Raw genomic sequence first — 21528 nt, 5'->3', positions numbered from 1 at the left:
CGATAAATGCACCTCAACATCTCCCGGGACAGTCACCTTCTGGGGAATGTTAACTGTGAGTCGCTGGGTTCTGACAGCCTATTTAGTGTACTATTATTTATCTATACTATGTCCTACATACAGTGTAAGCGGGCATATTTCATAGAATCTGTTTAAATACACACACACACACACACACACGCACACACACTGTGGTATTAACAATATATATATGTGTGTACAAGTAACATGTACTTAAAAGCAAAATACTTCAACATATTAGCATCAGAATAAGCGTATAAGTAAAAGCACAGCACCAACTGGCTAATTAGGGCTACGCAATGTTTAGGCATCACTCTTGTTGCAGAAGGCGTCCCTAATTTCAGCTATTACTACTCAGCATTTACTGCTGAGTAGCTTAATCAATAATAATGCAATAACATTTATTAGATGATATATATTTTCCAATAATAATCTGAATATGCAAAGTAAATGAGGAATGAGCACTGTACGCCAAAACCACCAGACACAGGAACAGCTTCTTTCCACTGGCCGTCACTGATGAACAATAAATCAGACACCTCCATCTGCACTACTTGCACTACCACAACCTTCTGCACTAACATCCCCACTTCATTGTCATTGTTGTTGTTTCATATTTTACATACATGTTGCTACTCTGTTGTCTTTAATGTCTTTTTATATTTATCTTGTTATTTGTATATTACATGTATGTACGACGAGAGCGTACGTGTAACCGGAGTCAAATTCCATGTATGTGCACACATACATGGCCAATAAAGCTGATTCTGATTCTGATTCTGGGGATTGCTCTTAAGCTCCTGATGCCTGTTATTTTATTTGGTGACATGATGTGTTTCACTGAGGCTCTGTAAGTGCGCTGTAGTTTGATGTGGTTTGTTTCAAGATATGTCAGTTCTGCTTCTGGGCCTTTTGGGGTGCAATATTATGTGTTTGAATGCAAACTGTTGAAGCGCAACATTGAATATGCTATCATATCCCTGTAGTGATAAGAAGTACCCCCGAAATGTCTTTTAAACTTTTGTCTCAGTTCTGTCAAATTTTTTTGCATGCAGAGCCGTCTCACTAACAACGCACCAACTGAATCAGATCTGTCTTTCTTTGTTATTTTTGTACAGGGTGACTGAGTGATGGAATAAGGATGAAGCATAATCGGTGGGGAAATATGTTTCCTCTACCCAACTTTTCTCTTCTTTTCCATTGTATATGCTTCTTCCGTCTCCTCGGTTTTCCCTCAATCCATTCCCAGTTCCTGACAGAATCAAGGGCAGGACAAGGTCTGCTGCTCTTTACCCAGCCTGCCTATAATGCTTCCATCTTTGAGAACTCTGCCACAAGAACCTATACCAGTAGTGATATCAAAATGGGCATTATTCTTGGGCCACCTCGGACTTTAGACATAAAATATTCTATTGCGTCTGGAGACAGTGAGGGAATCTTCCAGGCTGACGAGTTTGTAATGGGAGATTTTTGTTTTCTTCGTATACGCACTAACGGAGGCAGTGGTGCAACATTGAACCGGGAAGTACAGGACAATTACACACTGACAGTTAAGGCATCTGCCCATGGAGGCCTAGAGGCCTTAGCCACTGTTTATATCAAGGTCTTGGATACCAATGATCTCCGACCTCTCTTCTCCCCTACCTCCTATTCATTCATTTTCTCAGAGAGTGCCCCTCTGGGTGCCAGCATAGGACGTGTAACAGCCACAGATGCTGACGTGGGCTCCAACGGGGAATTCTACTACTTCTTCAAGAACAGAATTGAACTTTTCGCTGTTCATCCGACCAGCGGGGTCATCACCCTGACAGGTCGGCCCAGAATGGACAAAAAAGACAGATTTGAGCTGGAGGTGCAAGTGGTCGACAGAGGAATGAAACTCTATGGGAACAATGGTATCAGCAGCACTGCTAGGCTGGTCCTAACTGTGGAGCGAGTTAATGAATTTGCTCCTGTTCTCAAAGCAGTTGCTGTTGTTCCATCATGGGCGGACAAGGATCCAGTCTATGTCATAATGACTGTGAAGGACAAAGACGAAGGGGCATCTGGGGATATAGAGTGGGTGTCCATCATTGAGGGTGACCCCCTCGAACAATTTGTAATTGATCGATCACCTGTTGGAAATGATTATCGGGTTAAAACATCAGAATTGTTTGACTGGGATACATTTCCCTATGGCTGCAACTTAACCTTCCAAGCTAAAGACAGGGGTATACCTCCAAAGTTTTCTAATACTCAAGTTATTCAGTTGTTGGTTACAAAGCCAGACCCTGTGTTGGCGAATTTCGAGAAAAATATTTATGCAGTCAAGCTGAGTGAAATATCTCCCCCGGGCACTATTGTAGAGGTGGTGAAAATCTCCCCAGCTCCTCTGAGTGTCAATTACAGCTTCAGCAGCCCCTCAGATCTAATGTACTTTGATATAAACCCTTTGACTGGCGTTATTATGACCACAAGGCAGCTGACAAGGCTATCACTGGATTTCGTGGAGATGGAGGTGGTTGATATTATCAGTCAGCAGCAAGTGAGGGTTAAAATCACCATAGATGATGCTAATGACAATGCTCCAGTGTTCAACCGGCCATTCTATGATATTGCAATCAATGAGAGCTTACCTGTAGGCACTGTTGCTCTTCTAGTGTCTGCTGTTGATGCCGATAAAGGAGAGAATGGTTACATAACCCACACAATAAGTGGGGAACAGAATCTTCCGTTTTCAATAGACCAGGACACAGGGGAGGTGAGGATCACAAGAGAACTAGATTTTGAGTCATCAGATGATATCTATACTTTTGCAGTGCGGGCCTCTGATTGGGGTTCACCGTACAGAAGGGAGAGTGAAGTTAATGTCACCATTCGTCTAATTAATATAAATGACAACCAGCCTCTCTTTGAGAGAGTTTCCTGCAAGGGGATGATAAGCCGTGATTTTCCTGTCAGCCAGACTATTGTCACCTTGTCAGCTGTGGACATGGACGAGCTAGGAATGGTGACCTACAAGATACTGTCTGGGAACGAGTTAGACTATTTTAACTTAAATCCAGACTCCGGGGCTTTGTCATTGAAAAGATCGCTTGGAGTGGCTAATTTAAAAAGTGGGATATTCAACTTGAAAATAGTTGCAGCAGATGGTGAGATGTGCTCTGATCCTACATTTGTGAATGTATCTGTTGTGAGAGGTAGGATGCCACCCATGGGGTTCAACTGCAAGGAGACCAGGGTAGCCCAGCTGTTGGCAGAAACAATGGTCTCGAAAGCGTCTGCTATGGCTAGATCAAGACCAGATGAGAGCTATACAGACCCTTTCTCTATAAACCAACGCACTCCACAGTTTGAGGCCTTACCTACCAGTATTCTAGTGAGAGAAGACCTTGCTGCTGGTGCCAGTGTATTTCAGGTGAGAGCAAGAGATGGCGACACCGGCTTCAATGGCCTCGTTCTATTTTCCATATCTGATGGTAACAAAGAAAACTGCTTCAACATCAATATGGAGAATGGGTTGATAACTGTGTTGCAGCCACTAGACCGCGAGCGATTGGATCGTTACTTCCTTAATATCACCATCTACGATCAGGGCGTTCCTCAGATGTACAATTGGAGACTACTGACTGTGATCGTTGAAGACGCAAATGACAATGACCCTCAGTTTTATCAGGACAGCTTCTCTGCTCTTGTTGCAGAAAACTCGGCCATTGGAATTGAAGTTATTACCATGACTGCATTTGACCGAGACATGGGTCAAAATGGACAGCTTTCCTATGTAATGCTGACCAGTGTCCCTCAGTTTGGTATTGACAGCGAAACTGGAAGTGTATTTGTTGCGAGCCACTTGGACAGAGAAACCATCCCAGTATTCACATTGAAGGTTGAAGTGCGAGACAAGGCTGAAAGAGGCACTCGTAGGTCATCAGTGACTACTCTCACTGTAATAGTGGAGGATGTCAATGATTGCGCCCCAGCTTTCATCCCTAAAAGCTATAGTGCTCGAGTACTGGAGGACCTGCCTCCAGGGGCAGTGATTACCTGGGTGCAGGCTCAGGACCCAGACATGGGCCCGAGTGGACAGATCCGATACTCCTTGATTAATGACTTCAATGTTACTTTTGAGGTAGGTGATGCCACTATTTCTATTGTCTACACTGTTGCATTTGCTGATCCTCTTTTCATTGACAGTTTATGATGTATCAGATTATACTGTGTTGTGCTTTGTGCAGATCGATGCTATGAGCGGAGTTTTGAGGATTAGGAAAGAGCTGGACTTTGAGAAACAACCGTTTTTTAACCTGACATTACTTGCTGAGGACAGAGGAGTACCCAGCCTCACCAGTCAGACATTTGTGGAGGTGGAGGTGTGTAACACACACATACACACACACAATTGTATTGAAAGAAATTAAAAATCAAAACCAGTTTCATCAATTAAGCGTTGACATTGTTTTGTTTGTTAATTGACCAGCCAACATTTATGTTTTCGTTAATGCTCCCCCTTTTTTTATTCTCGGGAAAGAAAGAAAACCAATTCCATTATATTTCAATCCATTTAATTTCATGAAATGGACCATTTATAGGGTACATTAGCAAAGTCATGAATGATTTACCAAAATTATGACTTAGCTGCTAGCCGTAATGTAATTAAAAGTTTTTGTAATGTAATATTGGTAATTTGGTCGAATGCTATATTGTACAACCATACAGTATACTTCAAAATGTAAGCCATACATTTTTTTTCAGGTGGTGGATGTCAATGAGAATTTGTATGCACCGTACTTTCCTGACTTTGCGCTGAAAGGCTCAGTGAAGGAGAACTCTCGTGCAGGCACAAGTGTCCTGACAGTCAACGCTAAGGACGATGACAAGGGGCGAGATGGGGTGTTGAGGTACTCTGTCAGAGGTGGCAGCGGACTGGGCACTTTCACCATTGACGAAGACACAGGTGAGACACAAAATCAATTCTGAAGCCTCTTTATGTAAAGTGGAATCCAATAACTCACAGGGCCATGCATGTGTGGAATATCAACATCTAAATATGTTGTTGGTTAGTGCGTATTATAGGAAACTTACTATTACTGTGCCATTGCTGATGATTATTTATCTGTCACATTGTACGCGAGAAAGCATCACCACTTGATACCATGCATGTGTGCATTTGAGGGAGAGAGGGGAAGAGAGTGTGAGGTACAGTCAGAGTCCGTGTGGGATGGGGCTTCACGTGGGAGCTGTGCACTGGGAGATCATTACTGTAATGAGAGCAGCATGGCAGCTACACAGGCTGGGCCTCAGGCCGCTCAGTACAAGTGATCCAGTGCTGTGTGGATAACATTGATCAAGGCTGTCCTGTGCACCGCCGCCATCCTTTCCAAAAGTAGTGACATTACTGTGACTTATTAAAAGAGTCCTTACCCCCGAAAAAAAGAAGAAGAAAAAAGCGTGCATTTGTCTCCAACTTTCCTGCAGTGTCAAAGCACAGCTGAAATCATGTTGATCCAAACAAGAGACCTCGACGCACTCACCCAGGGATAAAATGAATCAAATATCCAGTATGAAAATAGGACAGTTCATATAAGTTCATATTGGCACATGAAAGGCCAACTCTCTCTCGCTCCCTCTATATAACCATGAAGATATGCAAATTAAATGTCAGTCTTAACACTGAACATTATTATAATCATTTTATTAGAAAAAGCAAGGTTACAATATATATTTTAATCAAACTCTTCTTACAAAGCCCAGTGGACCATGCAGGCCCCCTCAACAAAGGCATTCATACTATAGTATAACATGAACAGCCAGATAATTTGGCATGTGTTATATTTCCATCTGAGAAGTATAACTCATATTTGCATAGTTGTATTGCACACCAGTGGGTGTAAGTGATCATTATTTCTTTCCCATCAAGGTTCTGTCTCCGTCCACAGTGTGAAAGCTTTTAAACCTACCGGTGAGCTTTCTCAGTCTCTCTCCATTGTGCTGAAACATTCAAATTCCAAGCTCCAAAATCAGTGCCTCATTCACTCATCCTCCAGGGTACTCCGTAGTAACTTGTGCTTCACAATTACCCCTGATGCCAAGTCTTACCACTAACAGATTATATATAACGTATAAGCACGCACATTGTATGAAGTCACTATTTTCCTGTCTAAAATAAATAATTAATTAGTTTAGGAGAGTTCTGCCTGCAGTCTCTATGGATGTAATAGTGAATGTAACCAGATACACCACTTCACAGCAAAATAATACATGCTATGATTTAATCAGTAATACTCTCAATACTCACTAATTCAATTCCCACATATCTAATCCAGTTTCACTCTTTTGTATCAATTTGTTACTTGAAAGTGTATGTTTTAAAGTTAATGAATAAATTTTATTGCATTTGATACCTCCCACATCTTCATTTTTGCCCAATAAAACCTAGTTTATATCCGGTAAACATTACTAATCATTATACTGTATTTAGACAAAATAAATATTAGAATAAAATGTAATTTTTTTAACAAATCATCAATTTTAACAGTTAAGTAGCAGAAGAATAATATGACATGAAAAATGGATAATATAGTCTTATTAATCAATGCATACTAACTAGTAGCAGGGAGATTATTATCATGGGACTATCTAGTGATTCACCATGAAAAACCATATAGGCAAAAAAGAAAAAGACATGTTCTGAAAAACATTTTATTGGTTGATATTGTTAAACAACTTGGGAAACAAGAACAAATGGGTATCTAAACCCAAAGTTGTCACTAGTACTGGTACTATATAATTATAACAATATTATATAGAGCAGCAACCACTGAATTGTCAATTGTCACTACTTAGCAATGTAGTGAACAGTGGGTGGCTAAAAGGAAATAAATAGATGTGGTTAATTATAGCTAGTAGTTTATTTTAGCTCTTAGTTTTAGAGTGAAATGACAGCGTTCCTCTTTCTTCCCCTCTTGTCACACTGGTCCCTACTGTACATGACTTGCACTGGAGGCCTTTATTGACCTTTAACTAGGCTAATTAGTATTGACTGTAGTTGAGAGGGAAACAGATGGACACAGAGAGAGAGCTCTGTGTTCACACATGTATACATTATTATTACGTATGTATAGTGTATACACTGCAATCATAGACAACACTGTTACAGTACACAGACAGATCCCCACAGACCTCTGTTAGTACTTGTTGCTGTTATTTACTTTAGAATTAAAATCTCAGTAAGGCGTATGGCAGCCAGTGAGAAAGTTTATTGAGTGCAGATTTTCCAGGGGAAATCACAGTGCTTGTTAGAGCAGAAAGTGGAGGGAGAGGGGAGTGGAAGTGAAGCGAAGAGAGGAAGGAAGAGGATGCAGGGGAGTCTGCAGTACATAAAAAGTGTCAGAAAAAGAATACTGCTTTTTTCTGTACATATATATATATATATATATATATATATATATATATATATATATCCATTGTTTATTTGTTTTTTCCTTTTTGGAACTTTCTTTTTAAGTTGCAGCTTTTGTTATGCCCTCCCCCCCAAAAAATAGGCAAGAGAAAAGTCCCTGTCCCTTTTTGGTATCAGATGAAACGATTTTACGCCATTTCATCTTGTAGCTTCTAGAAGCCAGTGTTGTCAGGCATGGACAGAGTTGCACCGCTCTGTCCTCCCACCATGCATTTAGCTGCCATGTTGAGTGGCTCAGAACAGCTCCCACTGCTTGTCAATCTGAGGCTCTTAGTACCAGAACTAAGTGAAGATAGAGTCAGACAGACAGTGAGAGTGAGTAAAAGGGACAGAGAGCATCAGATATTGTGTGATAAATCCATTTTGTAAAGCCTGTCTTGACTTTGCATTTCATCCCTCCTGTAGTTTGTAATTTGGCTCTATGATGCATCTTCTGTACCCCATGACACCCCCATTTACATGCTTAAGATGACTCTCCCCTTCATGGATGGAAAATATACTATAGGGGCATCTATCAGAAAAGAAGTAGGATCTTCTTGGGCTTAAATCCTTAGCACTCCTGTACTTTGAACACAAATTTGTATTCTTGTCATTGGTTAGGGGGAAAGCAAGCTCTGCAATTTCTCATTGGGCAGCTGTCAGAAGCCACTGCTCCTCTATTAGTGGGTTTGCAAGCGCCAGGATTTGTAACAGTCAGGATAAAGCAGTCTTTCAGTTTCAGACAAACACACTTTAAAAAAACAATCCATCTTGTATTTGTAAAAAAAAATGACAGGCTGCACTTTTGATGGCTTCTTTTCTGCCACACACATAGCTATTCAGTTGTGCCTCAGGATGCAGAGAAGAGATTGATTATTTTACGTAGTAGCATTCATTAGGCGCCAAAACCTGTTTCTCAAGTTGAATCGACATACCACATGGATGTAAACCCCAGTGTACTGTTAACTTCTAGATTTGAAAATGTGCCATGACCCTTCAATTTCTTTTTCACCCTTTGAAGTGTTTTAGTTATGGTAAAAATAGATGCTGTCGAGTCAGATTTATATTGAATTCACTGAATAGAGCCTGTCAGTCTTAAAGTTCAAAGAGCTTTTGAAAGAGTCAGCTCTGTTTTTTTGCGTCTCTCGCGTCGAGAGTTCTGACAGAGATGAGATGTGGTTTGAAAAGGACATGGTCAAGGACGACAGAGCAAAGATGTGTTTCAACAAACACTCTCGGGAAGCTGCTTAGTCATAACCTGACATACACACATACACATTCTGGTAATAACATAACACCTTTGCTGTGCTGCAGAGGAGGCAACAACAAGATCGAAAAAAATGCCACACAGTCACTCCCTTAGTGACTGATATGTATGCGTGTGTGCTGTAACCTGGGCATGCAGTGTTGAGGGTTGTGGAAGGCCAGACATCTGCTGTATGAAAATGATTGTAAGAATACTAACCAAATGTTTTAATAATCTATTTAGATATGATCAGTTGTGGAACTTGTGCTCAAGTTCTGTGATTAGAGGATTTTCTCTGAATAACATATTTTTATGATTGTTCAGGTGATATCTTTTTAACAGGGTGACCGAGGTTTGGCATAGAATCAAGCAGTGCCACTGAGCATATTCCTCCCAGGGGTGTGGGACCTTCTTGGCTCTCTTTGCCTTCCTGGAGTTATAGACCTTCATCTATATCTATATGTCAAATTAAAGGATTTGGTCTTCTCTTTGCACTGCATGGCTCGGTTTTTCTAGCCTTTCTATCTATCTTGATGCTCTTACTTGCCAAGTGAAACAGGGTAAAAATAATAGACAGTGATGTTTACTTTCCTCCCTAGTTTGTCCATCTGTAACGCAACAGTGTGGTGAAAATAAAAACTAAGGCACATATGAAGTTTATGTTCAATATTGTGAATTTAGTCCTTCCAACCAACACCAAATACGTCTCCTTCTACCACCACGTAATGGTCATAACACATTGTAAGCCTTTGCATGCAAGACTCATAAACTCTCTAACATCATCAACTTCAACTGGTCTGTAATGATAAGAAATAAATCGACTCTCTTACATCTCCTGTCTTAGCTCTGCCTCAGATCTTGTTGGGGCTAATTGCTTGTGAACTGAACACAGACTCAGCGAGCATTGACAAATGCATGCAGCACGCTGTCTTAGTGGCGGCTTTTAAAAGTTTGTGTGCACTGAGTAGAAATGCATCAACTGCTCCCTTTGCCCTTGTGATGGGTTCAGTCTATTTATTCTTAGCTAACTTGTGTTGCTTTATGTCTTTATAAATGATGCAATTAGATATATATGTTTGTTTTTGTATCTTAACCCGTTATCCATATCTGTTTCCTTGATTAAATACACCACATGTGACACTCACAGCCTTGCATTGTTGGGCTTCAGCGCTCTTGACAATGATGACACAGAGTGAACCCTAAAACCCAGAGTGTGAGTGTGTGTGCATTTTTTTCGTGTTTACATGGACAGCCCTGCATGACTGCTTTTACAAAAATGAGAGGCACCCATGTGTCATCCATTGTGAGTGTTCTCTTTGTCCCTCAAGAGGTCACCAAAGCTGTCAGCTTCTAGTCTCCCTAAGGCCACTAAACACACGGCAGTCAATATGCGTGAGTGTCTGCGAGTGTGTCTGTATTGGTGGAGTAGTTGAGGGTATGTTTAGCACTAAGCAAATTGCAGCTGGGAGCAGTTTGGTCAGCTGTGATTAGCTGTGGAGAAGCTGAAACATTGAAGGTGACTACAGCGGTGCCGCTAATGCCTGTGAATGTCGCTGAAGACAGGACACAAAGTTTTCTCACGAATTTCTGTCTTTGCTTCTGTAAAGTTAGTATTCAAAAACTTTCCCAATGAGATTTTTTTGCGATGTATTCTGGGGATGACACCCACGCTGCCCAAGTAACAGCTGCATTAATCTTTCTCTCTGCTTCAACAGGGGTGATTTACACTGCCGGTATCCTGGACTGTGAGACAAAAAACTCCTACTGGCTTACAGTCCATGCCACAGACAGAGGGGTTACAGCCCTGTCAGCATCTATTGAAGTCTTCATTCAGGTACCCACATTCTGCTGCCAATATTCATATTGCACTCTGCATACATAAGAGGACGTATACAGAGGAAATTACCTTTGTTTTTGTTTTTTCAGAGAGATGTGTCCAAAAACAAAACAGTGCATAATCGATCTTTATATATTTAGAAACTGTTATTTTGTTAATGACATTACGGGCATGACATTTGTTCCAAATTAAAAACCGCTAATCAACACTGAATTACTAATTTACCCTTGTACACCAAGTCAATATAATTAAAATATTAAATGTCATGTTCTATCAGCTTTTACTCTACATTCATCATACACCATATTTTATACATCCATCACTCTAGATGTTACGCAATTTTCAAACATATAACTCTTCTCACATCCTTCCACCCTAAAGTTATGCCTGTGACTGTATCAAAAGGGTACTGTTAACAAATTAGCTCATTTGTTTGTCACCGTCATCATTAAAGTCTGACAGCCTGCAAACACGTAACTGTAGGCTAGTTTTTAAGCTTTTACTCCATATCATTGCGGAGCGTTGGCTCCAAAGTAAAAGTATGAAGCTAAACAAAAATTAGTGTTTCTCTCTAAAATGCAAATGGTGCTCAGTGCAGTGGATAACTATAGCAAATCTCAGTCTGTGAGCAAGAGACACACACTGGGGGGGAAGTCTCGGCTTCAGCTTCTATTTTATTTGGCACTAAGTAATCCACTGTCTAAACAATCATATGCACACACAGCCCTGCTCCAACACTGCTCACCCTTCATGGAAGAGACCGCCGTCTCTGCATTTTCTGGCGTCGGGATATTCAGGTGTGCGGTGTGATTGGGCGCTTTACTCCGAGCCTGTTCGTCACAGACAAAAACAGGGAGATTAATTAATCAGGCCCAGTTGCTCCTCATTTACTGGCTGAAAAATCTTGGCTCTCTGTACTTTGCAGTAAACACTCAATCAACACTCGGTTTGCCATAAATATTCTCGATCCATGCTGTAGTAAAGGAAATTAATTTGCTGTTCATTTGAACATTTTCTGGTAAATACATTTCCATTTCGTGATTGATAACGGATCAACCCAGACCAAGTCCATGCCGCATTTCACGAGTGGTTAAATTACAAAGATACCGAATGCAGAAATGCATGCTGATTTAGAAGGTTATGTTTTTTCGACACATCCATTGTCAATTCAGATCCAACTCAGATAACAAAGGCAGTAGAAACAAATTACAGAGCTTGTTTTATTTATTTTTTCTCTCTCTCTCTCTCTCAGGTAGAAGATGTCAATGATAATGCTCCTCTCACCTCGGATCCTATCTACCATCCAGTAATTATGGAGAACTCTCCAAAGGATGTGTCAGTCATCCGGATCCAGGCACAGGACCCTGACCTCACTGCCACCCCCAGTCGTCTGAGTTATCGCATCACAGCTGGCAACCCGCAGAATTTCTTCTCCATCAATCCCAGAACAGGTGAGACGAACAGACAGACACACAATTTTGTACGTCTTAACATAATTGACACTATAATGTGCGAGACTAAAGGAATAATTAGTAATGTAGCCTTATAAAAAGATATAATTACACCAGTCTTTTGTGTGTATATGTTTACATGCCTCTGAAATTACGAGGTTTTCTTTCATCACGCATCTCCTACTCCACATTCATCCAATAATAGGCTTTAGTTCCCACACAACAAATTAAAAAGACTTTTGTACCCACACAGTCAAACATCGAGGACACTGATGAGCCGCCCTCCCAGGCAATCTTTACGACACTCTTAACTGAATATTGCTCCCAGTCCTCTTTACAATGTAAAACGAGGAAATGTAGTTAGTCATATATTAAGCCAGCTGTGGGTGAATATCCTCTCGTTGTGAAGGAGCCTACATTAGTGAAAGCAATTTTCCTTCCCATTACTTGTATTCTCTTAAGGAGGAACCAATAGTATTATTTCAATGCATTATGTGATATATAGTAACATTAATAAAAAAAGGCTTTTCTCAGAAAGTTTTAATAAAGTCAAAAAGGGAAGTTGGTAAAAAGGTTTCAGGAGTATAATCTAGGATTTGGAATTATATTTTTATTAAAAAACAAACTGACAACCACCATATGGGTTCCCCATAAGCCCTTTATCATGGGATCAAGACTCTTTAAACAGCCTGAGCCTGTGAAATGATGCTCAGACAGCCTGTGGCTGTATATTACCTCTTTTGAGCCCGTGGGAAATACTGCCTTAGAAATTAAAGTCTGAGAGTGTGAAAGAAACATTTGTGCAGAAAGCTACATGTTGCACCACGTTCCTGTTCCTGTCCAATTTAACTTTAACGTGGTAAAACATCTGATTTACGTAATAGTCAGTAGGTAGTTCTATTGGGCTGTATAGATGGGACCAGCAATTGTAAGTGTATTTTCAAGCACTTCACCAATTCAGCATTGCACTGCTATAACATTGTGGAACTCAAGATGAACAGTTTGAAAGGCTTTTCACATCCATCCATCCATTTTCAATACCGCTTATCCTCATTAGGGTCGCGGGGGCGCTGGAGCCTATCCCAGCTGACATAGGGCGAAGGCAGGGGACACCCTGGACAGGCCGCCAGTCCATCGAGGGCAGGCTTTTCACATATACAATAGTATTCCCCAATAGCAGAACTTGATGTGTAACATTGGAAGAGTAAGCCTTTACATGTCAGACATTGGGTGGACTGTTTGTGCATCCATATTGTTGAGATAGGTTGTGCACAATGTTTTTTATACATTCTCCAAATGTTTTCTAGAACCACAAACCTTTCCACATCTGTGAATTGTATGTGCTTGTACAATCTGTGATTCCTCATGCATTTTAACAGGCCCACAAAAGATGAGTTATAACTGCATCTTATTTTATTTATTTTAACTTAATTGAACCAGATGAGTCAAATCTGAATAAATCCTCATTTACAATGACGACCTAGCCAAAAAGGCAGAAACAGGAGGTAAGTCATTACAAACAAATAAAACATAGACACATCTTAATCAATCTCTTACAACAATGTCAACATCATAATATGCACAATTCAAAAAAACTAAGAGTGTTCCCAAAGAAACAAACTCAAACAGTTGCAGTGATCAGAGACGTAAATTGTGGTTACTGTTGTAGATGATGAGTAGAGAGCGGACATATGTGGGGGTTTCACCAATGATAGTTTTAGAGATGAACTGATAGTAGATCAATCTGCGGGTATGGAGTGATGGCGAGTTGACTAGAGAGTCCAGGCTGCAGTGATGAGTGTTGAAATGAGCACAGGGGATGAAGCGGATGGCGGTATGGAAGATGCCATCTAGTTTATGCAGAACATTTTTGGAGGCGGACCTGTAGATTACATCATCATCGTCTAAAAGGACTGGGTCAAGGATTCTTTGTGACGGTAAAGAAAACCAATTCTGGATCTGATTTTGGAAAGCAGTGAGTTTATGTGAATTATGAAGGTGAGCGAACTGTCTTGTCAGATACCCAAGTACGTATAGGAATTCACAAAATAGAGTTCTGATCCACCCAGGGGGGAGATTTTGAGAGGGTAGGCAGTTTGTGTCTACTTGTGAACTGAATATAATCCCACAACATTATGCCAGAATGTCATTTCAAAACTGAGAATCTTATAGACCCAGTAACAAAGACAGGAACCCTGTCAGGGCCTGCATTGATCCTATCCTTTTCAGTCTTTATGCGCTTCAAAACGATTCCAAAAGATTTGTTTGAATTTCAAATAATTCTTATTTATTAACATTATATATGTACAAAATACAAATATGGTGTTTCAATGGGTTTCAGTTTGAAGTCTAGTGAGGTCCCAATGCATTCTCAGTACAAGCTTTGCTTGAAACTTCCATTAAAGAATTATTGAAGAGGTGAAATGTTTTATTCAAATCTCGAGAAAATAAAAATGGTGAAGTCTTTGCTGTCTCTGACCTAGATTAAGAGACTGAGTTTTTCCGTAAACAACAAAAGGCATATTTCAGCTGTTACTGGGACCTGTGGAGAAATAAATGTCAAGGTAATGATCATGATCACAAAACGATGGCCTATAATTTGCCAGTTATCAGGCTAATGGTAGAAGGTGTGATGTTGCTCTCTTTGTAAATCAAAGTGGGTGTTTCCATTTCTTTTCTTCTGGTCCTCTTTGAATACGCTTTTATGCATTCTAGCATCATGAATATATAATAGTGAACCACATCAGAGACATATTGTTTCTCACACACTCATCAATATGTAAACTGAAGCCAACACACAGACACACTTAGTCTTGACCCCTTTGAATCTTTGTCATATATCTCTTAGCTGTGTTAATGAGTTACTGTCCCTGAGCAGATCCATACTTGTAAAGCACTTTTCTAGTCTTCCGACCACTCAAAGAGCTTTAACACTACATGACATCATTCGCCCATTCACATACACTGATGGGAGGAGCCCCCTGCCATCAGCTCATTAACATTCACACACCGTAGACAAAGCTACGGGAGCAATTTTAGCGTTAAGTGTCTTGCCCAAGGACACATCGACATGGGCCAGCTGAGCCGGGGATCGAACCGCCGATCCTCTGATTGACGACCCTGCTACTGATCCGCAGTTTCCACAGATGTGACCAAACTCCTCTCTGTATGAATTATGTGTGTGTGTGTGTGGAAAACTAATCAACTGATTAATTGGTTACTGCAGTGTGCTAGAGACGACAGCTCCATTGCAATGAGTCGAGGAAGATGATGCACCACACAGTATGAAACTCACATGCGAGTGTGTATCCACATGTGTTCGTGTCTCTCATGTGTGAACCCCAGACCCAACAGCTGTATAAAGATAATGTGTGTGTGTTGTGGTTTTTGTGCCACAGGGGAGAGTGTATAGCCATCTGAGCCCTGCTGTCTGTCTCTGTCAACGACACACAGTATTTTGTGTTACTTTCAGACAAGGGATCTCATATTGATGACTCTCTTGTTCACACTGGGATAATTGAACTTTCACTGCAATTCTGAGCAAGAGGTGTGTCATCTTTCATGCAGAGGTTATACAATTGGTTTGTTTCCACCGGCTCATTGAAGCCCAATAAATAACCGTTGACATTTGTCAGTGTTTGTTTCTGCTGTGTGGGTAACTTAGAAAGGCACAACCATTCATTTGACTCCATTATTTTCACAATAATGTGCATGACAATTTCAGTCTATTAGTTTGGTAATTAGACACGCATGAGCGAAAGATGCATTCAATATGAATCACTCCTCGCTGTTTATCCAGTCAAAAACTTTCCACGTACCACATTGATTTCATTGGATACATAAATAAACAAAACCCAGCTTATTGATTTGCTTTCATGAAGTGTCATGTCAGCAACACTATGACCTAAGCTCCTGCAAAACTCTTCAAGTTTCAAATTGTTTTTCAAAACTAAGTTCGTCGGGGCTTAAAGTACTACATTTTTCAAGTTCACTCTCGAAGTGTCACATTGACGGTTTTTGAGGTATTGCAACAATTCCCAAAATGAATTGAAGTCGAACTTTGAATGTGTAAAGAGTGTAAATGTGCTTTGACAGCTTCCAGAGCTGTCTGTTTGTCTCTGGGTGCGTGAGTGAAGCCTGCCTCCTTTGGGGTGAAAACAGAACAGATAAGTGTTGACACAGGGTGTTGGAAGTGCTTCTTTTAAAAGAATGCATGTTTTCAGAGATGTGTCGTGGTGCCACTGTGACCATGGTGGTGGCTGGGTGACCTTTCTTCAAATCCACTATTAGATTGTACTGGTTATGCTGTAACAGGATATTAACACATCAATGTTTTAGTCAAAATCCTTGTTCAACAAGAAAAAAAAACGTCCTTTTTCCTATTTTCATTGATGCTCCAGTTGGAAAATGTATGACAACTATTCCCTTTTCATGGTGAATAAGTAGGCTATAAATTGATGTTACTGACTGTATTTTTTGTGAACGGATCCTTATCTGCTGCTGACAGTGTCCTACAGGAAGGAGGAGTCTAAAGAATTGAAACAGGTCATTGGACCATTACATACATTTTGGGTGTGGGAGGGAATTTGTGTAATTATTTTTGACTTAATTACATTAAAACGGAGCGTCCAACTGCAGATGTGCTGCACGCTGTAGATCATTGATTTTTTTTATCAGAGTTGTTACTTGCTCCGTGTCCTGCTGAACGATTGCCACCTCCCCCCTCCAGTCTCACTCCTACAGCTTGTGACCGCTGCTCTAGATTTACTTCTAATTTGCTTAATTGAAGTTAGCCTGCATAGCAAGCTCAAGGTGACTTGTGCAAGCACGAGAGTGTGTGAGTCTGTGTGTGTGTGTGTGCACCATGGCTTTAGTCTATCCATTGACTGAACAGATATTTTAAGCAACCAAAATAATCCCACTCTTACTACGCTTCATTACACTGAAACAAACACATTATCCCCATTCAGGCACATTCAGTGTAATCGTTTCGCAAAAAATCCACACGGAAATAATTTCAGAATATGTACGTGGTTATTTTTGCATGCACCCCATGTGTGTGTCTAGATCTTAATTTGCACATGCATGCAGATACTCTCTGATCTTTGTGCACATACTGTGAATGAAAATAACAATGCTACAACAGACATATGTTCTCTTTTTCTAAAACAGGAACAAAACAATAGTATTTCAGCTTCTATCAATGTTTGTTATTTCTTCTGCGTATTCGTATTTGTGTGTTAGGATAACATCGATTGAGGTGGTGCCCAATTCATTGTGTTTGGATGTTCACATAAGATTAGATTTTGATCAAAAACATTAATTTATTCTGGAAAAACAAAAGTCAATACAATATTGTAAAATTGTCATATAGTAGTTTATGGATCAATGCCTGCATTTTTTATCTGTGTGTGTGCGTGTGTATGTGTGTACTGTTGTTGTAATTGTAAACTGACAGTGGACTAGAAAATAAATGATATAGCGTTTGTCAAACTGTCTCACCATCATCGGATTAATCTGGTTTGTTCAAAGCTATTATCAATAGCCGCGCTCCTTTCCCTCTGTCCTGGTGGCATGCTGGCCTTCTGAATGACCCTCAGCTATACAGTGTCACATGAACATGTGCCAAATGCTGTCGCCTCTGGGCCAAGTTTGTAAACTTATGAAGAGATATGGTAAATATTTCATGAAACTTGTATTCACTCTAAATGATGAAGAGACGCCATCTGTAAACATGTATTATATCTTTATCATCCATCTGTGTTTGCATAATCTAGAGTTGCTCTTTTATGATTTTTAGGGCTGATCACGACAACTGCAAGGAAACTGGACAGAGAACAACAGGCAGAGCACTTCTTGGAGGTACAGAATAACCTGAACAGTGCATGGGTTCACAATATTATTTATCTGGCCCTGCCACCTGCCACAGCCCACTATTAACAGAGACTGGGTGGAGGACAACCCTGGCAGGTCCTCAAGGCTCCATAAACTGTGATAAATGGCTCTAGTTTTGGGCCCCAGGTTTAGGAATTTCTAAATGTAATCATTCATCATTGGTTATCTTCTCTACTCAGGATGGGAATAGGGAGGAGAGGAGTTGGTCTGCCCCACATTTGATAAGCGCAGACACTGGGCATACAGATAGCCCTGTGATTACCATTTCTGTTGCTTCTGCTGCTTTGCATGCAGATTAACCTGATAATCAGAGATATTCGACTTCAGAGACACGAGTAAACTTCTACTTCCCCAGACTTCTCTTACAATTTAGTAAATACTGTTTAAACTAAAGAACTTTGCCCTTCTGCAAAATGGAATGAAATAACCCCCAGCTGACCCACAGTATTGCAGTTTAGTGTTTTGTTTCTGTATTGCAAATTGACTTGTCTAGACTCAATAACTCTTGTGCTGCTTTGTTCAGCTCAAGTATGTAATAGGAACCCAGTGTATGAAAACTCACTACAAAATGAAAACAGCAAAAGATGTAGAAGGACGCTTACATCTAACAACATCATATACTTGAACATTTACACTTAAAAGGAGTTTGAAATCGGTGGCACAAAAGTCTTTGTTGTTACATTGTCGTGTCCTGTCCTGTCCTCTCCTGTCCTGTCCTATCGTGTCCTGTCGTGTCCTCTCCTCTCCTGTCCTGTCGTGTCGTGTCTTATCCTCTCCTCTCCTCTCCTTGTAACATTTACACTTAAAAGGAGTTTGAAATGGAAGGCACAGAAGTCTTTGTTGTTACATTGTCGTGTCTTATCCTGTCCTCTCCTCTCCTCTCCTGTCCTGTCCTATCGTGTCCTATCCTGTCCTGTCCTGTCCTCTCATGTTGTGTCGTGTCCTGTCCTATCCTGTCCTCTCCTGTCCTGTCCTGTTGTGTTGTGTCCTATCCTGTCCTGTCCTGTCCTCTCATGTCGTGTCGTGTCGTGTCCTGTCCTGTCCTCTCATGTCGTGTCGTGTCCTGTCCTGTCCTGTCCTGTTCTGTCGTGTTGTGTCCTGTCCTCTCATGTCCTGTCGTGTCCTATCCTGTCGTGTCCTATCCTGTTGTGTCGTGTCCTCTCCTCTCCTGTCGTGTCCTGTCCTATCCTCTCCTGTCCTGTCCTGTCCTATCCTGTTGTGTCGTGTCCTATCCTGTTGTGTCCTGTACTCTCCTCTCCTGTCCTGTCCTGTCCTATCCTGTTGTGTCGTGTCGTGTCCTCTCCTGTCCTGTCGTGTCCTGTCCTCTCCTGTCCTGCCCTGTCCAGTCCTCTTTTGACATTTCAATAGTCTTGCCAGTCTATGCTGCCTGTTTGTAATTAATAGTCTAGTGAGCAGTCTGGCTGGCTGCAATGGGGTTCACCCTGATCTGATCCAATTGATCAGTGATCAGACTTCTGCCTCCAGGGGATCAATAATACAAAGAGATTTCCCATGAGCTCAGCCACACAGTGGGAGCCAAGATTAAAATACACAAATCCTGCATATATGAAAAAACATCTTAACAAGACAATGATGCATCTCTACGACTACCTGATATCTTGTTTTGCTCTGTGTGGTCGTATACGTCCTCAGGTAACAGTTATAGACGGCCCAGTGACCATCCGTCAGTCTACTGTGTGGGTCATAGTTCACATTGAGGATGAAAACGACAACCCGCCAACCTTCCCGGAGGTCACCTACCGCATCAGCTTGACTGAACGAGACCGCAACAAACGTGGCGAACAGGTGTACCGTGTCTTCGCTTATGACCGTGACCTCGGAGCCAATGGCAACATCACCTACAGCATTGTTGATGGTAATGCAGATGAAAAGTTCAGTATTGACCCCAGGACTGCCATGGTGTCATCAAAGAAGATGGTGACAGCGGGCAGCTATGATATCCTCACTGTGAGTTTCAAACAATATGTTTTCTTTTTTAGAATTGATCTGTTTTTAAGTGCTTTTTGATCTAAACTAGGCCAATGACATATTTCAGCTAAAACCCAGCACTCATAGCAGACAATCTATAAAAAATCTATAACTTGAATTACAGACTGCCAATTGTCTAACTTAGGATAAGACCAGACACAATAATCCTCTCTTTCAGCTTCTTGAGTGCAGCTGTTTTAATTTGTTTTAATAATGTTTACTGTGTTGCTACAACTAAATTCATAGGCACACATAGCTCCATTTATTTATATTGCTCAGTTTTCATGCAGTTGCAAAGAAGCAATCACAGCTGTTTGTTTAGCATTGGGCACAAGTCTAAATATTTGAGCTTGTTGTTTTTTTGGTATTTTACAACGCCAATGAGCTCAAACGTGTCGAGGTAGGTGGAGCGGAATTAATAGTCTAGTGACCAGTCTGGCTGATGTTCAGGTGACACAGAGCGTTTATGATACTCTGGCATAAAAATGCCTCTCCTCTCCTCAAACAAAAGTACAAATGACTGTTTTTTTTAGCTTTATTTGTGTCCCTGATTATTCATAATAACAATGTATTCTTCGAGCTCCATCCCCTTTTATGTGCTGCAGACAACAGCTTTTTCTGGCTCACTGATCAGTCGTTCACGCCCATGTGACCTTTGAGCTTTGCTCAGTTTCAGTGGAGTTTCATGTGTGTCATGAGAGTTTCATAGACCAATCTTTTCTCTTTCAACTGTGTTCCTTTTTTTGGGAATAACTCTGTTCTCGAAGCAAATAATAGTTTAACTAATGTATTTATGTATTTGGCTCACAGGCTGGGGTCCTAAATGAGCACCACTTATAACAGCATATTTTACAATTACCTCTCCTATAGGGTTTTACAAAGAGGTAGTTGATATATTGTGCTTAATGCTTTTCTCATCTAATGTGAGAAAGGCAGAGCGAGCTATTTGAAGTCAGGCAAGGACAGCCATCCCATTAAACTGTAATTACTGGAATCAATTGTGAGTTTCGAAAATATATTATTTATGGATGGGAGGTTAACGCTGAGCTGTAGGTTTAAGTAAATCTAGTTGCCGTGCCTGAAGACGAGCATATAGTTTTGACAATCTGTGGCCATAATTATAATACGATCTTGATGTTTGCTTGCGCTGAATAATTACATACTAACATAACACCAAATCCAGTGTAGTGGGACATCTTCCTTACGGTAAATCAACTCCTTTCATTTGTGAACGTTTTCTTTTTCCAGTCTGGTTCATCATTGTTTCGGAGTTTTGTTTCAATGTTGTCATGAATTATTGGGCCCTGCATGTGTCAGCTGCATGTGTGGTTTCTTAGTATTGTTCCCATCTCTTAGATAAAAGCGGAGGACAGCGGTGATCCCCCATTATGGTCTACCGTCAAACTCCATGTAGAGTGGATTCGCAAACCTGTCCCCTCGGCTGTGCCCCTACTATTCACCCAGAGGTTCTACAATTTCTCTATTTCGGAGAAAGCTGCTGTAGCTCAGCCGGTGGGAGTAGTCGCTGTCAGCCAGTCAAGTGCACTCGTCTGGTTCAATATCATCGGTAAGAAAACTAATGTGTGATACTAAACTAACGGACCAGAGCATTATCCATAATTGTCTTGTTCTCTCATGTTCATTTAAATGCATTATTTTCAGAATTGCTTGA

At 40.8% G+C, this 21528-nt stretch overlaps 1 protein-coding gene across 1 annotated transcript in view; it reads left to right on the top strand.

Moving 5' to 3' along the window:
- The first annotated feature begins 1138 nt into the window (after positions 1-1138).
- The window catches only part of LOC117743118 (protocadherin Fat 3), a 52047-nt gene continuing 31657 nt past the window's right edge, over positions 1139-21528 (top strand). Inside the window, exons 1-8 of the mRNA XM_034550905.1 lie at positions 1139-4129; positions 4236-4370; positions 4753-4954; positions 10400-10518; positions 11774-11972; positions 17773-17834; positions 19521-19835; positions 21213-21423. Of these exons, the coding sequence (XP_034406796.1) occupies positions 1163-4129; positions 4236-4370; positions 4753-4954; positions 10400-10518; positions 11774-11972; positions 17773-17834; positions 19521-19835; positions 21213-21423 (4210 nt within the window). The 5' untranslated portion in view covers positions 1139-1162. The remainder of the gene's footprint in view (positions 4130-4235; positions 4371-4752; positions 4955-10399; positions 10519-11773; positions 11973-17772; positions 17835-19520; positions 19836-21212; positions 21424-21528) is intronic.

Source organism: Cyclopterus lumpus, chromosome 14 (assembly GCF_009769545.1).
Source record: "Cyclopterus lumpus isolate fCycLum1 chromosome 14, fCycLum1.pri, whole genome shotgun sequence".
Taxonomy (NCBI): Eukaryota; Metazoa; Chordata; class Actinopteri; order Perciformes; family Cyclopteridae; genus Cyclopterus; species Cyclopterus lumpus.
Note: the sequence above shows the minus strand (reverse complement) of the source record. Positions and strands in the feature narration are given on the sequence as shown.